This window comes from Myotis nattereri (assembly GCF_964212035.1).
Source record: "Myotis nattereri genome assembly, chromosome: 2".
NCBI classification, from domain to species: domain Eukaryota; kingdom Metazoa; phylum Chordata; class Mammalia; order Chiroptera; family Vespertilionidae; genus Myotis; species Myotis nattereri.
The window spans coordinates 179,737,496-179,750,505 of record NC_138076.1 but is presented as its reverse complement, the minus strand read 5'-3'; the positions used below and the strand labels follow the sequence as shown (position 1 = coordinate 179,750,505).

Genomic DNA, 13,010 nt, shown 5'->3' with positions numbered 1-13,010 from the left:
CGCGTGTGCAAAACTGAAACCCATTTCTTCTTGGAAACTGCGGGGAGGGCTGCTGGTTCCCTCAGAGCCTCACATCCAGCCTCATTTACGTTTTTGGCTTTGTTTTCCTGTATCCTTCCCTCCCTCCCATGACGGTCCTACCTGTGTCATGGAAGCCAAGGGTTGTGATTTAGTTTCCCTTCCTCCTTTTCTTGAGTGTATTTTATTTTCCTCCCTCCTTAAACCAGAAGCTTAAATATCACTCTAAAGACTTCCTTTCCTAAAGCCCTGCTCTAATGGTGTGTAAAAAAAAGCTTGAAACTTTGTGCCAATTTTCTTTCAAAGAGAATTCAAATTAGCAATCACTTTTTTACCCTTTCTGTGAACATTTAGTGGGAGGTTCTGTGGGGCAGACTTTTGGATGGATTGTGCAGGTGGGATATTAGGAATCCCATCGTCAGTGACTGAAGCTCTTGGTGTCCTCTGTTCCCATAGAATAGCATCACCCCATCAGAGGTGCAGCAGTGGACCAACCACCGGGTGATGGAGTGGCTGCGTTCCGTGGACTTGGCAGAATATGCCCCCAATCTCAGAGGCAGTGGTGTCCATGGTGGGCTCATGGTAAAAAACTGTTTTAATTTGAAATTGACTTCTTATCATTTGATAAGATGGCTAACCCAACCCTACTGCACTATTTCTAGTGGATTTTTACTTTCAGCATGTTTTTCCCCCCGTATTTTTTACTCTAGATCAGATTTAAACCCCTCTCTTCCATTGTCCTCTTTTCTGTTGGATAACATCTGGCTGCTGGCCCTCATATGATCATGTTTTAAAACCTCTGCAAAGATACAGATTGTATTTCTGCACGCAGATGTTGCAAAGAAGTTGGCTGCCAAAAGCATCCCAAATGTTGCTCTGGCTGGAAGGCTCAGTTGGTTAGAGCATCGTCCCAATACGCCAAGGTTGCGGGTTCGATTCCTGGCCAGGGCACATACAAGAATCAACCAATGAATGCATAAATAAGTAGAACAACAAGTCAATATTTCTCTCTCTTCATCTCTCTCTCAAATCAGTTTAAAAAAAAAAAAAAAGAAAAGAAACAAATGCCTGTATTCAAAGACATCCCAAATGCTATACCTCAGAGAGGTAGAAGCCTGGATGTCAGGACCAGCTCTCTTCTCACTAGCTTGGGCAGAATAAAGAAAAGAAAAGAAATTAAAGATTAAAGTTTATACGCAGTGTATCTCACTGAGTAGGTCATTGGAGAAAACTAAATGAAAGAGCTTTGCAAATTATAAAGCACAGTGCAGGCATGTGTGATATACCGTACCTTACACACCTTTATTTTTCTTATAGGTTCTAGAACCCCGTTTTAATGTAGAGACAATGGCTCAGCTGCTGAACATCCCGCCGAGTAAGACCCTGTTGAGAAGACATTTGGCCACTCATTTCAACCTTCTGATTGGTGTTGAGGCCCAACACCAGAAGCGTGATGCCATGGAGTTACCAGATTATGTACTTTTAACAGCCACTGCCAAAGTGAAGGTTAGTTCAAGCTCGCATCGTTTGATAATTGGTTATACCAAAAACGAGAACAAAGGCTCAGTTCTGTTACCCGGCTATCCCATTTCCTGGGATTTACTAAGTTTTGTGGATGGGTTGAAGGCATGTGCATCTTTAACAATAATCAATAAAATACAATTTTGAAGGTTTTCTTCTGGGGGCATTTTTGCTAAAATCATTTATTTTATTAGGGTTAACAATAATAAAGAACATGATGTTGGTCTCTATAATGGATACATTGCCAAGGCAGAGAGCCCATGACTTGGACCCAAATATTGATTGCAGTTGTCCTATTTTTGCTGTGGATAAATCAAATGTACGAGTTGCCTTTCTCCTCATACAGATTCTGCTTGTCTGGCCTATAATTGACCAACCTTGCAAGTTAGACAAAGGCACGCCAGCAGAGAATGGATGTTCCTAGTTTGCCTGGATTCATAGAGCATACGAACGTCAGACTTCTTTTTCTTCTTTTAAATGATTCCTGAGCTAACTCTTCTGCGTGTTATCTTAACCAGCTTAATGTGGATGTAGGGTTTATTGACTCCTTCACAAATACATAAGTTCTTTTTTTAAAATATATTTTTATTGATTTCAGAGAGGAAGGAAGAGGGAGAAAGAGAAACATCAATGATGAGAGAGAATCATTGATTGGCTGCCTCCTGCACGCCCCCTACTGCAGATCAAGCAGCAACCCCGGCATGTGCCCTTGACAGGAATCGAGCTAGGAACCTTCAGTCCGCAGGCCAATGTTTTATCCACTGAGCCAGACCAGCTAGAGCTCAAGTTCTTTTTTTTTAACCCCCTCTACCTGCTTGACACTTTCTCTTCACCTCCCTTTCTTCTTTAGAAGATGTGCCAGATTTGAAACTCTGAGAGATTCTGTTCTATACAAATTCTCTGCATCAGCCAATTACCATCTACTTAACAGTTTCCGTAACTACCCAGTGACTAAGATGTAGTTTCTCTTCTAAGTCTCACTGGAAGTTTTTTCTCCCAAAGAGCAAGGATTCTTTTAGCAGTCACCACCCTGTTATAGAAGCATAACAGGCATATAAAATAATCACAGCCCCACCCAAAAAGAAAATACAGTAAGGGCCATTTTCTTTTGCTGATCTTAGACTGGAAAACCTTGTAAAATTGTATTTAGCCCCGAGGAATCTCATTTGCATTAAGTCCTGTTGAAGCAAAACTAAGGCTCTTTACATATTTTGCTTTTATAACTGTGACTACCTAGCTAGTTGGAGTGAATAAGGAGAACAAATGTAATCTTCTGAGATTTTTAAGGGATCATTGATCATATTTGGATGCATCAGTCATAGGCCTAGGATGCCTTAGTTTTTGTTATACAAATTTAATCATTCAGTTGCTTTTCTCTGTATGATGAAATGAAATTATACATGTTATTAGTCCTTTTTTATATGAATTTTATCAAATCTCTGGAGGTTACTGTTTTCTTTGTTTTAAAGCCAAGGAAGCTCACCTTCAGCAATTTTGGGAATCTGAGAAAGAAGAAACAGGAAGATGGGGAAGAATATGTTTGTCCAATGGAATTGGGACAGGCCTCAGGAAGTGTGTCTAAGAAAGGACATAAAGCTGGCCTGGAGATGCGCCTGTATGATGAGGATGATTTGGACCGGTTAGAGCAGGTAAGTGCAACGTTACCTAACTATTTTCAAGTTCTCCCAGCATTGAAACACTCAATGGAAACTTTTCGTATTGTTTCCACTAAGCAAAGAAGTTTTCTTCCAATGCTTAAAAATAAAGGTAATAATAAAATGATGGTGAACACTTGCAGACTGCTTACTATATCCCAGGCACTTTCCTAACCACTTAACATATATTAATGTTCACAGTAATCCTAAAGCATAGGGAGTATTCTCATCTTAATTTTAGAGATCAGGACACTGGGGCACAGAGAGATTAAGTAACTGACCTAAGATAGAAGAGCTGGGATTCCAACTTGCCAGGCTGGCTCCCAACCCTGTGCCTTACCTACGTTACCCTAGCTCTGTATTAAGGAAATCTGAGTATGAAAACGAATCAGGAATGGACAGCTCATACTGCTTAGCCTTTTCAGTATGAAGTCATGGGGCTGAAAATTGTCCTTTAATCAGTAATCCTTTGGTGCCATTGTCAGCATCAGAGCATTTTGTCTAGAAGTGCCAATGAAGTGTTTCTTCTAAATTTCCACATCTAATCACAGAGTGCAAGGTGATTATCATCAGAAGTATTCCGTTGCTCCTCTCCCATTCAACACAACTTGCGTTATTTCTTCTCAGATGTTTGTTCATTTTGCCGCACTTTCTTTGCAGTTGTGCAGATGAGTTTGTCACGTTATGGTGTGCTCTTTGCAGATGGAGGATTCCGAAGGGACCGTGAGGCAGATAGGTGCGTTCTCTGAAGGCATCAACAACCTCACGGTAGGTTTGTGAAATGAGCTGAAAATCTTATTCTAAGAATACGTTTGAAAATCACCCCAAGTGTCTGCACGTAGAGCGCAGTGTGTGTGACTCCCGTCTCTTTGTTTCCCAGCACATGCTAAAGGAAGATGAAATGTTTAAAGATTTCGCTGCCCGGTCCCCCAGCGCCAGCATTACTGATGAAGACTCAAACGTTTGATCATAGCACCTGGACGAACATGAGGAGCCCTTGGTCCCTTTCCACTTTATTTCTACACTCCCAGTATATCCAGCAAGTAGCGGGTTGTATATTGTTAATCAACCAGCTTCTGCTCATTTAGAAGTGGAAATGGAAAGCTGGGGATCTGTGCCTATTTTAAAGCTGCCGCGGAAAGTGAGACACTGGTGAATGAGAGTATAATTGTTTTTCCTCTATTTAATGTAAAAATCTGTGATATATTATATTTAAAGTGTTGCATTTACTATGAGAGGACTTTACCATAGTGTTTCCAGTCATGTTCACGGTATGGAGGACTTGGGAGAGCGGGAACTCACAGGAGGCTGATTCTGTCAGGTCGGTGTAGCCACTGAAGCAGAACACGTGCTTTTAAAATCAGGATGTGGAATCTCTCTAAGATCCAGCGTGCCCACTAAATGCCAGCCACACCTCCACTTGCCCTCTAGTGTCCTATTTTTATATATTTTTCTAAATATATGTATATATTTAGTACACAGAACATAGAACTTTTATTTTGTGACATACCTAAGGAAGATGGCAAAAAAAAAAAAAAATAATCACATTGAAAAAAATGCGGTGATCAAATTTTTCATGTGCCAGCTGGTTCTTGGACGAGTCAGGATAATCTTTCTCCACAACCGCATTTTAATGATGTTGATCACTCGGACTAAATTAGTGTATGTGAAATAACTCTTATTTGATGACCCATGACAAAATTGTTGGTTTTTTAAAAATTTCGGCCTTTAATCTTGGATTCTTTTAAACTCATAAGGAAGAACTTGAGGGACATTTACATTCTATTAACTTGAACGCATTCAGAAGCTGCCCCAAATTTTGTAGAAATGATTTCTGAAGAAACCAAAACAAAAACCTTTACAGTATTAAGCTTCTTATTTTCCTCTTTGCTAAATAGACCATTGTCTCAAAAATACCAGCAGCCTGATTAATGTACATTTCTCAGACTACCCATGAATGGAAGGAATCCTTTTAAAAAAGCCGAATATCTGTCTGAACATTTTGTCTCAATCAGAGTTTAATAACTCTGAGGCTGGAAAAGAATGCCTATCTTGTGATAATAAAATGTAGTTCATGTTTTTCCATAGCACAGGGCCCAAATATTCTTTATAAAGAAAATACAAAGCTGCAGCAAAAACTGTCACTGTGTTTATTATTCTTTTTAGGGGTATCAGAAATAATATTCTATTTTTTTATTCAGTACTACATCATTACCATAATAGCCAACTGTGGTAAAGACTGTTTTTCACAAATTAGCATGGGGTGGGCAGTTCAGTATACACCAGTGGGCTTACTTACAAACTATATTTGAATGTCAGTGATAGGATCTTTCAAGTCATCAGCAACTTACCAAGCTTTTCATCAAAGAACCTATAATACTACATTACTATTTATTCATGACTACAATGATTTGATGTTAACAATAATCTTTTGCTCCCTACCATTCATTATTTGGTAACTGTATGGGACTCTTAATGTATTTGTGTTTTATTTTTATGTGGATATTTGTCACCATTTGAAAAAAAAAAAATTGATATTCCAACCTGGTTAAAAATACCAGGAGACTGTTACAGAGGCCAAATATTCTTTATTCAGGACATTGTAATATAACTGATTCTATGTGATGAGGTTAAATTTTTTTTTGATGATATATTTTATTTACAAAATATTATACACTGCTGGTATCACCATATGAAAAGAAATAAAGTCAGCTGATAATTGCGTCATATTTTTATTGTCTGTTACTTTATTTCCCTTTGTTCAGTATAACCAGTAGGCTGTATTTCTGATATAGAGAACAATAACGAACTCTTGATAATTCACAAACTCCCATAAAATATTTTGCATGGGATTCATAGCATGTACCAACAGGTAGGAATATGAGACATTTGTTGAGAAACATTTGTGTGGAAGGAAGCACGGGTCGCTGAGCTGGGGGATAAGGAGTCATGGCAGAGAGGATCCTGGAAAAGCAAAGGGAAATGACTCGCCTGCAGATCTGAAGAAGTTAGTTGTAGAGCCCAGCCGGCATGGCTCAGTGGTTGAGCATCAACCTATGAACCAAGAGGTCATGGTTAGATTCCCGGTCAGGGCACATGCCGGGGTTGCAGGCTTAATCCCCAATGGGGGGCGTACAGGATGCAGCGAATCAATGATTCTCTCTCATCATTGATGTTTCTATCCCTCCCTCTCCTTTCCTCTCTGAACCAATAAAAAAAAATTTTTAAAGAACACTTAAAAAGAAGTTAGTTGTAGAAAGTATATGGTTCTTTAAGGAATTAAATGCTATTTTTAACTGAACTGAAATTTGAAAAGATGCAGCATATCTTAGAAAAGATTACCAAATAGGAAAAGTACGGTGACTATACCCAGAGAAGAACAGATGCTTTTTGTGAAAGTATCTCTCACGTTAGTAAACCATCAGCAATCTGCATGAATAAAACACACCCAGTTGGCAAACAGGGAGAGCTATTTGTTTAGTTGTATGATATGCTTAGCTACACCAAGTAAGCTGCGGAGTTAGAAAACTGGGACCACATTAACAGATGCGACTTCACTGCAAGACGTTCACTCCGAAAAAGAAGTCATTCTGATCAAAGGCCACATGTTTGATATTTGGAAGCGGTATTGATTGAGTGCAGAGGAAATGGGGCAGAAACCTTCGCAACAGTCGGCTCCCAAGGACAGCCAAGAGGTTGTCAGCGTCTGTGAGGTGTTCAGTGGAGCTATCGTGCATGCCACTCAGAAATTGGAGGAGTACCTTGGATTTGAAGACCCTCTGAGCAATCTGAGCCCAGCTCCAGACACTCTGAATGAGATCTTCTTAATCCACTTCGTCACTTTCTGCCAAGAAAAGGGCGTTGATGAGTGGCTCACCACCACCAAGATGACCAAGCACCAAGCCTTCCTGTTTGGGGCCGACTGGATTTGGACCTTTTGGGGATCTGATAAGCAAATAAGGCTCCAGCTGGCGGTACAAACCCTGCGGATGTCTTCTCTTCCTCCGGTAGAGTCTAAGCCTTGTGAGTCCTCCAACTCAGAATCCAGGGCAGAGTCTTCCCGGAAGAGTAGATTTGAAAAGCTGGACGAATTCTGTAGCTTGATAGGAGAGGATTGTCTGGGCCTGTTTCTCATCTTTGGTGTGCCAGCAAAGCCTAAAGACATCAGGGGAGTTGTCCTGGACAGTGTCAAAAGGGAGATGGCCAGGGGCCGTCTGCCCGGAGGGAAGGCAGTGGCACAATTTGTCCTGCAAACTAAAGACTCTGTCTCCGTTAGAGAGCTGCTTGGAAGCTGTCTGAGTAAGAAAGACGGGCTACGGGAGGTGGGCAAGGTTTATATTCGCATCCTCTGAACTAGATTGGTGTGATGAGACTGGCCGGTGAGATGAAAAGGAAAAGATATTTTCTTCTAATAAGCAAGCCCTTCCACTTGGCATCATCACAGCATGGAATTCCCCCTCCCTCTCCCACACTGAATGAAAATGATCACCTGGACAAAACATATGAGTGTCATGATTATGGAGATTTCCATATTATTGGGAAAACTGACAATTTAGCTTACTCTTTCATTTATTTACTCAATGATAAAAATGGGAGGGGAGAATAATAAAGTCACCCTTAAAGTTTGATTTGCAAAAAAAAGAAAATGTCTTTGTTTGAAATAACAAGTCTAGCTCTGGACAGTGTAAAATGTGACTTGACTGCTGTGGGTGAGAGATGGGTAGGGTGAGGTGGTGCATAAGACTACAGAACAGGTTTAATTACATTTACAACACCAGTCTCAATTCAGGACTACCAAGTGAAATCTCAAACTGCTTTCTTCCTCTGACCCCTGCCCTTACTCCCACGTCACCTCAAACTGCTTCTTCTGTGTAGTTTTTTCTTTTTTCATTAGAATATGTTTTATGCATTTTTTAAAACACACACACACACACACACACATCTAAAGCAAAAGCTGTATCCAGATTCAGCTGGGACGCAGGTATGACTCCACACTGGAGTATCTCATCGGCTTCCCATGAGTGGAATACAATGGAGGTGTATTCCACGTGGTCTGGCGATGCCCTCCTGGGGCGATCAAAAAGGGGACATGTTGGCATAGACAGTGAAGTCATCCTCTTTCCAGAGGGGCAGGTTGATCGTCTTGGAATATATGGCATCCGCATGGCAGGAAAGCTCCAAAGATTTGCGGAGAAAGTTGGTCTGATGCCTCAGTTGTTTCTTAAAAAATTGTGCCTCCATTTCTTCAGGGCCTTGGACAAGGGCCACTACCCCAATGAAGCCAGAATCAGCTGTGCCAAAGCTGCTAAGTTCCCCAGGTGTAGTCTCTGGCTTCAGGGTGCTGATGTCCTCCCAGCAGAGCAATGGTGTGGGGATGTCCAGGGAGGCGTTGCTGGCTCTGGAATCTGAACCCCTGATGGGATTCACTTTGGGATCTGCTTCAGTGTTACCTTGTCCTGTGATTTAAACACACTAACCCATTTAACAATCACTTGTACTAATGCTAAACATTTATTTAGCCTTTGCAGTAAAGATAATGTATACATATATTAAAACCATCTTTGCTTCAAATCCTGGGTGGGAGGAAAAATAGTTTTTTCCCTACTCCTCTAGATGGTAGAAGCAAAGAGTACTTAGAAGTGTAAACGGAAGATAGATTCATTCACACTTGATTGCTAAATGCCTATCTTAAGGCCGTGTTCTATGCCCTGACAATCAGCAGTAAAAAGAACCATATCCTATTTGGGGTTAGTTTCCCTCTTAATGGTGGAAGACAGAAAATAAAATATATACATATGTTTAAAATGTATATTTAAGAAATATAACAGGTGCTGTAGAGAAAAATAAAGCATGGGTAAGAGGATAGAGTGAAGGAGGTGCTATTTTATATGGGGTAGTTAAGGAAAGCCTCAATGAAAAGGGCCAAGTAGAAATCTGGATTGAATTAAGAGAGAGCGTATCAGTGCAAATATCTGGAAAAGTGTTCTAGGCATAGGGAATGGCAAAAGGCCTGAAAAGGGCATGTATTTGATATGTTTGAGGCATAGCAGAGGAGGCTGGTGTGGATGGAGCAGAGTGAGCCAGGGGAAGGGTAATAGGAGATGAGGTCAGGGAGGTAGCCAGCAAACACATCAAGCAGATAGGACTTGTAAGGCTGGATTTTATTCTGAGTGATATGGGGAGACAAATGCCTTGCTCTGACAGACCCTTTAAATGCCTCATTTGATTGCTGGGTAGAGACTAGAACCAGTGATGGCGAACCTTTTGAGCTCGGCGTGTCAGCATTTTGAAAAACCCTAACTTAACTCTGGTGCCGTGTCACATATAGAAATTTTTTGATATTTGCAACCATAGTAAAACAAAGACTTATATTTTTGATATTTATTTTATATATTTAAATGCCATTTAACAAAGAAAAATCAACCAAAAAAAATGAGTTCGCGTGTCACCTCTGACACGCGTGTCATAGGTTCGCCATCACTGGACTAGACTGTAGGGAGGAAAGAGTGACAGCAGTGCCCAGGAGGACAGGTAGGAAGCTATTAAAGGAAACCATCTGATAGAGAAAAGGGTGGCCTGGACCAAAGTAGTGGAGGAGGAGGGGTGAGGAGGTCAGATTTAGAACTAGTTGAAGGTTAAAAACATACGGCTGATGATTGGATGAGGAGTATGAAGTATATCACAATTACAATGTTGTATTTCCAAACTTCTTAAATATTATGAATATATGCAAAGGCAGAACTATATTTGCCTTTGATGTGTCTTCATTCCAGGAAACCCAAAGATCAAGGAAAGCATTTAAGCCCTCTCTGCCTTTAGTAAGTGAACATGAATAGGCTCAGGAGACATCTCTTGAAGCTGTTAAACAATTATTCCTACTTTGTTCCTAGAAGGTTATAATACCCAGTTAATGTTTCCTTGTTATATAGTGACCCCTGTCTGCAGCAATGCTGTGTATAATAAGCTATCAAGACGTTGGTGTAGCATAGGAAAACCAGTATTCAACTTGGAATCAGATGTGGGTTTGAGTCTCAGTTCTCTTAAGAGCAAAGTCTACCCGCTTAACTCTTTGACTTTTTTTAATCTGGAAAATGGGAATGACTTCAACTAATTCAAAGAAGACAATGCTTGTGACATTCTCTATACTATAATAGAAGCTTACCAAGATTTTGAAGTCTAGTACAAATTGTAAGTCTTCATGTTATAATCAGCTGGGTAATATAAACCAAAGACTCACCATATTTTTTAAATTAAAATAAAAATGTGAGGCTTTTGCTGATTTAAAAAATAGCTTTTTTTAATTTTTTTTTTTGCTTTTTTGTGTGGCTGTGAAACTTGGGAGATCTGGCCGGGCCAAGGACATCAGATCTCATTGTCTTCCCAGCACATCAATCCTCCCCTGAAGGCCCTCAATAAAATAGATTGATCCTAAAAATAATAATAAAAATAAGTAAGTAAATAAATAAATAAATAATACTGTATTCTCTTATTTAAAAATCTGCATTCTGATATAAAAATTAAAGTACAGAAGTGTGGAAAGTTAAGTCTTCAAGAGTCTCACCTCCCCGCCCTCTCTCCATAGCGACTCCCTCTAGTTTGCTCTTTACCCATCCAGAACCTGTACTGTATATTAAAAGTATTTTATACAAACAGAAGCATATGATCTATAAATGCCTTTTCACATTAAAAACTTAGGTATTGTGGACCATTTTCCACGCTAATAGATTTATATCCACACGGTTCTTTTTAAGGCTGACATCAATGCTTCTCAGGCCTGTCTGCATATTAGAGTTACTTGGGGAACTTAAAAACAATAAAACACCATTGCTCGAAACACACCTAGACCAATGGATCAGCATCTCAGAAGGAGGGACCCTACACCATTTTTTAAGTACCTTCTGAGATAATTCTAACGTTCAAACAGGATTAAGACCCATATGTCTAAATAGTATTCTATATTGTATAAACCATAGTATATTGAACCAATTCTGATTTCAGAGAGAGGAAAGGAGAGAGAGAGAGAGAGAGCAAAGGAAACATTGATCAACCATTGAACCACACTGGCTGCGCTAACCAATACTGTTTTGATGGATATTTAGGTTGCGAAGTACATCCACATACCTGGATATTTGCATATTGTCTATTTACTATGCTTGTGAATAGATATACTTAATTCACTTTTTATAAAGAAATTAGTTTTGATTAATACTTTCAGACGGAAAGTCATTGGATTAAACTAGGTTTTAAGTATAATAAAAGCCCATTATTAAAAACACCTTAATACTTAAAATTGTTCTACACAAGGACTGGCTACGTAATTTGTAATGCCCATGCGAAATGAAAATGTGGGGTCCTTGTTCAAAAATTATTAAAAATTTCAAGATGCACAGCAGAGCATTCACCAAGCATAGGGCTCTTCTAAGTGCAAGTCACATGCCTATGAAACCAGTTTTGTTTCTACAATAGGTATGTTGGGATATTTGGTCATGAAGGCTGAAGGAAAGATTTTTATCATAGTAAGTGGTTGCACATTAACTTCTTTTCCAATTAAAAAGTTATGTAATTCTTAGTAACTCCTTTGTACACAATAGTACATGCTTTACTCTTAAAAAATATTTGTATTGATGATTTTTTAGAAAGAGGGAAAGGGAGAAGGAGAGAGAGAGAAAGAAACATTGATGCGATGCTAGGGAAACATTAATCCCCTGCCTCCTGCAGGCTCCTTGCTGGGGATCAAGCCCACAACAGGGGCATGTGCCATGACCAGGAATAGAACTGACAACCTTTTGGTGCATGGGACAATGGCCAACCAACTCAACCACACTGGCCAAAGTATGCTTTACTCTTTACGCTGCTGCTGCATGAACCAGTTATTACTATTGACTGTTGATAGCATTATAAATGATTTTTAACTATTAATATAGAATGAACTTTATTGTACTTGATGCCTGGGACAACAATAAGTGTTTCTCTGGCTCCACTAACTCTAATCATATCTATCCACTTTATTCTTAGAGAAAGAATAAACAAAAGACAGAAAGCATAGGAAGGTAGACTGAGGATCTAAGTCTTTTAACATCTTACTCAGAAATTGAGAGTTCTCTGAATGAAAATTAATTTTATAATGATTCATATATTTTTTCGTCTCTAAATTTCTATGGTATAGGCCTTGCACTTTATTATACTAAAATATACAAACTCAAGAGAGAAAAACTGGCTGCTGTATTGACTCAGCTTAATTCTAATGGCCACCATTTATATTACACCTTCTGAAATACAACTCAATCACAATGGTCCTGAGGAAGATATTATTGTTTCTATTTTCTTTGAAATTGAAGCTCAGGGATGTTAGGTGGACTTGCCCAAGCTCACAAAAAAAGCAGAGCCTGGGTTCAAACTCCATATTCATCTGTTAAAACACCATACTTTTCATCTTAAAAATAGAAGAGAAGGTAAAACACTATGTGAACATAGAGGCAGAGATTGGAGTGATGTGTCTACAAGCCAAGGAATGCCATGGATTGCCAACAATCATCAGAAGCTAAGAGAGGGGCATAGACAGATTCTCCCTCTGAACTTCCAGAAGGAACCACCAACCCAGCCTATGCCTGGATTTTGAAGTTCTAGTCTCTAGAACTGTGAGAGTATAAATCTCTGTTGTTTTAAGTCACCTAGTTTGTGTTATTTGTTACAGCGGCTCTAGAAAACTAATACATCTAACACTTCTGCTTTGGAACAATAATGGATAGTAAGAGGCCAAAAGAGATGAGAATGGTGATTATTACAAATACTTCTCCCTGCCCTAGCTAATCTGGC

General features: G+C 39.5%; 2 protein-coding genes across 2 annotated transcripts in view; both read left to right on the top strand.

The window, feature by feature from the left end:
• Positions 1-5,923, top strand: part of PPFIBP1 (PPFIA binding protein 1) — a 168,612-nt gene extending 162,689 nt beyond the window's left edge. The window contains exons 27-31 of the mRNA XM_081082694.1: positions 475-600; positions 1,336-1,524; positions 3,009-3,188; positions 3,897-3,962; positions 4,075-5,923. Of these exons, the coding sequence (XP_080938820.1) occupies positions 475-600; positions 1,336-1,524; positions 3,009-3,188; positions 3,897-3,962; positions 4,075-4,161 (648 nt within the window). The 3' untranslated portion in view covers positions 4,162-5,923. The remainder of the gene's footprint in view (positions 1-474; positions 601-1,335; positions 1,525-3,008; positions 3,189-3,896; positions 3,963-4,074) is intronic.
• Positions 5,914-7,821, top strand: REP15 (RAB15 effector protein). The gene has a single exon (XM_081082696.1). It carries the CDS (start codon positions 6,842-6,844, stop codon positions 7,544-7,546), a length of 705 nt encoding a protein of 234 aa, XP_080938822.1. The 5' UTR covers positions 5,914-6,841; the 3' UTR covers positions 7,547-7,821.
• The last annotated feature ends 5,189 nt before the right edge of the window (positions 7,822-13,010 follow it).

Excerpts from the sequence above, each read along its gene's own strand:
- REP15 (XM_081082696.1), top strand. The coding sequence starts at position 6,842 with ATGGGGCAGAAACCTTCGCAACAGTCGGCTCCCAAGGACAGCCAAGAG.